The 3,974-nt window shown below is 39.8% G+C and overlaps 1 protein-coding gene across 1 annotated transcript; it reads left to right on the top strand.

The window, feature by feature from the left end:
- Window positions 1-2,414: 2,414 nt before the first annotated feature.
- Window positions 2,415-3,525, top strand: LOC105505067. Its single transcript, XM_011932757.1, has 2 exons — window positions 2,415-2,747; window positions 3,277-3,525. The coding sequence occupies exons 1-2, from the start codon at window positions 2,523-2,525 to the stop codon at window positions 3,343-3,345; spliced, it is 294 nt and encodes a 97-aa protein (XP_011788147.1). The 5' UTR covers window positions 2,415-2,522; the 3' UTR covers window positions 3,346-3,525.
- Window positions 3,526-3,974: the final 449 nt, after the last annotated feature.

Raw genomic sequence — 3,974 nt, 5'->3', positions numbered from 1 at the left:
CGGCACTCCCTAGTGAGATGACCCCAGTACCTCAGTTGAAAATGCAGAAATCACTGGTCTTCTGTGTCGCTCGCGCTGGGAGTTGGAGACTGGAGCTGTTCCTATTCGGCCATCTTGCTCCTCCCCCTCCCATAAAACTTTCATTGATATTTGCGATGTGAAGCACTGTTAGCTTCACTAAAGGGTAACAAAAAAGCACTGAATATCATCCTCTGGCAGAAATTGCCAGGCCTGCTTTATTCTCTATAGCCACAAGTCAAGGAACTTTCTCAAAGCATTTGGTTCATTTATTCACCAGTCCTTCAATTTATAAGTCAACAAATATTTGTTCAGCATTTACTATGTGAAGGCATATTAATGACATGAGGTGAGGAACACATTGGACGTGGAGTAAAAATAGAACAGAAAGTTCAAAGTGGACTTCAAAGTTCTCAGAAATTCCCAAATTTAAAAATACCCTCAGAACTTGGGGCAACTTAATCTTTAATACTCTGACGACTTTCTTTATTAAAGAGCATCTTGGTTTAGGAAGTAAAGTTTTAGCTTCTTTGATAACCTAGGAATCATATCTCTGTTTTCATGTTTCTCTGATAGTTACTTGAAACTTTGATCCCTGGACTCTGCAATGTGGAGCTATATTCACAGGTCACAGTAATTTTGAAAGATGAGCAAAGAAAGTGTTTTCCATTATCTATCTGTAGGCTTTTCTATTGCTTAAAAAGAGACTAAATAGCATGGTTTTCTAGGCAAGTGTGATAGAAAATGTGGAGCCTAACTCCCCTCCCTCATCCTTTTGAAGGCCAATCTATGAATTTGTTTGAAAATTGTCCAATTTCAGAATTTAGCTAACTAATTGTGTCAATGACTAAGGGTCATCAGAGAGCATAGAAGTATTATTTGCCCAGGCATATTTTGACCTCTTCTTTGACAGCCCTTCTTTTCATTGAAGAAAAATTCTTTCTCATTCTAGTCTTCTGCTCTTTTGTAGAAAGAGAACTTGCTGGGAGTTAGGTGACTTGACTTCTAATCTCAATTTTGTGGCTAACTAGTTGTAGGACTTTAGGCCAGAGGTTGTCAAACTATAGCCTGCAGGCCAAATCTTGACCACCATCTGTTTGGGAAAATAAAGTTTTATTGGCGCACAGCTATGACGTTTTGTTTACTCATTGTTTACGAATGCTTTCTTGCTATAATACTGAGATGAATACTTCTGATAATACCATATGGCCCACAGAACCTCCAATATTTACTGCCTGGCCCTTTACAGAAAAGGTTTACCAACCTCATCTTTAGGCAAGTCACTCTATTACTTGAGCTTCATCTTTCCCATTTGTAAAATTTGAGAGTTGGACTAGGTTGTTCCCAGGGCTCATGTCCTCTTTACATTGTTACTCTAGAACTCTTCTTACAGAGCAGTGTCATCTCAGGTCAGTCATTTTATACTGGGACATAAACCTATCTCTATTTTTATTCATTCAATTTACTAAGCTCCTAATACCAGAGTGGAACACAAAGTCTAAGAGCATCCCTGCCTTTGAGAAACTTATAATCTGGTTAGAAGATATAACTACAAGGTTTCAAACTTAAATTAAAATAGAAGGTAATAAGGGATAACATACCAAATTAAGTGATAATGTTCAAAAGATTTCAGAGGAGAAATATCTTTATGGACTGACATGATTAGGGAAATATCTGTAGGGAAAAGTGAGATTTTGTATTTTTTTACAGTCATCTTCATAGCCTTGTAAAATACTGAATTCAATGTCCCTGCAAAGCAGTAGTTTTCAAATTTTAGGATGCATAAAAATCACCTGAATTAGTAGGAAAAAAAATGCAAATTCCTTACATCCAGCTTTCAAGATTCCAAGTAGGTCTGGGGTACTGCTTATAAATGAGTATTTTCACAAACACCCTGGATAATTCTGATACACATTCTGATAAGTCATTAAATATATTACTACCCAGGAATTTATGATGTTTGGTAGAGTTTTTGTGAAATGTAGTTATGTGTGACTAGAAGGAACTCCATTGTCCATGGAGTAAGTACTTCAATGACTTTCTCTTTTTAGGAAATGTGAGATCTCTTAGGCCAAGAAGAACAACCTGAGGACTCTATTTCCGGAGGTAATTGAACTCCTTTAGTAAGTCCAGAGGAGAAATCTGAGATCACTACGTCTTTTGTATCTATGATAGCTAAGGATACATCGCTTGAAAGATTCACTGTACTTACTACTTCCTTCAGCATTTGACTCTTAGTCCTTGTGAGCTCCTTGTTCCTGCAAAGTTGGCTGGGGTCACCATAGTCAGTCAAAAAATCCATCAATGACAGAGATAGGGAATCTCCAATCTCTATCCTAAGACATGTTCTCGATGACTTGAGCACATAAACAGAAGCTCCGGATGCAGAAGAGAGATTTTATCTATGGGAAAATGACCCTCTAAAAAGAAGTGTGAAATCATCAAAAAAACCATTGGAGGGGACACCTGAGAGTCATGTGGCTGAGGTTTCACAAGATCCCACCATGCTTTCAGTCCAGAGGAGAAATCTAGACCCACTCCCCAAAAAGTATAAGCATCATAAGAAGGCCACAAGGACAAAAAGAAGGAGGAAGGAGAAAATGGAGGCCCAGTGCCCCCCTGTTCCTCCAACACCTTCAACACCACCACAAAGTGAAGAAGATGAGGCTGTAGACAAAAAGCCAGCTCTACTCAGTGCCCAGGAAGATAATCCTGACCTTCTCCATGAAGTAGGGGTGGCAAAATCCTGGGATTGTCACTCTTCCATAGGAAAAATAGTGACAGCTCTGCACCTGGAGTAGGAAGAATTGGGGGTAAGGAGCTTGAGAAACAAACTGGGATCATTGGTCCCAGATAGAACATACAAGAATTGGTGGCCTGGCATGGTGGCTCATGCCTGTAATCCCAGTGCTTTGGGAGGCCGAGGTGGGTAGATCACGAGGTCAGGAGATTGAGACCATTCTGGCTAACATGGTGAAGCTCTGTCTCTACTAAAAATACAAAAAATTAGCCGGGCGTGGTGGCAGGCGCCTGTAGTGCCAGCTACTCAGGAGGCTGAGGTAAGAGAATTGCTTGAACCCAGGAGGCAGAGCTTGCAGTGAGCCGAGACTGCGCCACTGCACTCCAGCCGGGTGACAGAGTGAGACTCCATCTCAAAAAATAAGAAAAAAAGGCTTGGCTCAGAGAGTCATGTCCTTTTTCCTTTTTGCACATGGTTGTTGTCTTTGAGGGCTTTGAACTTATTTATTTTACTTACAGGACAGATTACAGTGTCTGCAGGAAGAGGGTTCCAGTGTGATGCATCAGGAATGTCAGATCGAGTCCTGAGAGCTCTCAGTGGCTCAGAAGACCAGGCCCTCTTCTCCTGCAGTGACATCCTCAGCATAACCACCACTCTGCTTTGGCAGTTTCCTAAGCTGTGTCTGCCAGACCTTCTCAAGGTCTAGAAGCAGAAGGCACCCAGAAGAAAGGGTAACAACCAGGCTGAGGCAGGAGGTGATGCTGAGGGTTTACTTATTACCTGAATTTTGACAGAAATAGTAGAAAGTATCTAGTCCTTTCCTCTTATTTATCAGAGGAACCTGAAGCAGAGAAATTGAATAGCTCTCTCAAAGTGACATAGTTGGTTAGTGACAAAGCTGAAATAAATAATAGCTACCATTAGATTAAATCTTGTGCTTATTCACACATCAGTCATCTTCAGGCAATCTGCATAGGGTTGAAATGATAGTTTAAGTTCAGATGCAGAATCCAAACCTAGGTCTGTTAGTCTCTGAAGCCAATACTTATTACATTGTGCCTCTCAGTATTATAATATAAAATGCCTGTTACAAGTCTAACTGTAATATTAAGAATAAATAATTTCTCTTATTTGCCAAAATTTAGATTTTAGCTTTAGCACATATACAATAAAAAGAGTCTAATTTTTTAAAAGTCCAATTAAAAAGACTTTATTT

Source organism: Colobus angolensis, unplaced genomic scaffold (genome assembly GCF_000951035.1).
Source record: "Colobus angolensis palliatus isolate OR3802 unplaced genomic scaffold, Cang.pa_1.0 Scaffold98, whole genome shotgun sequence".
In the NCBI taxonomy this organism is placed as follows: Eukaryota; Metazoa; Chordata; class Mammalia; order Primates; family Cercopithecidae; genus Colobus; species Colobus angolensis.
This window is presented reverse-complemented; position numbering and strand designations above follow the sequence as displayed.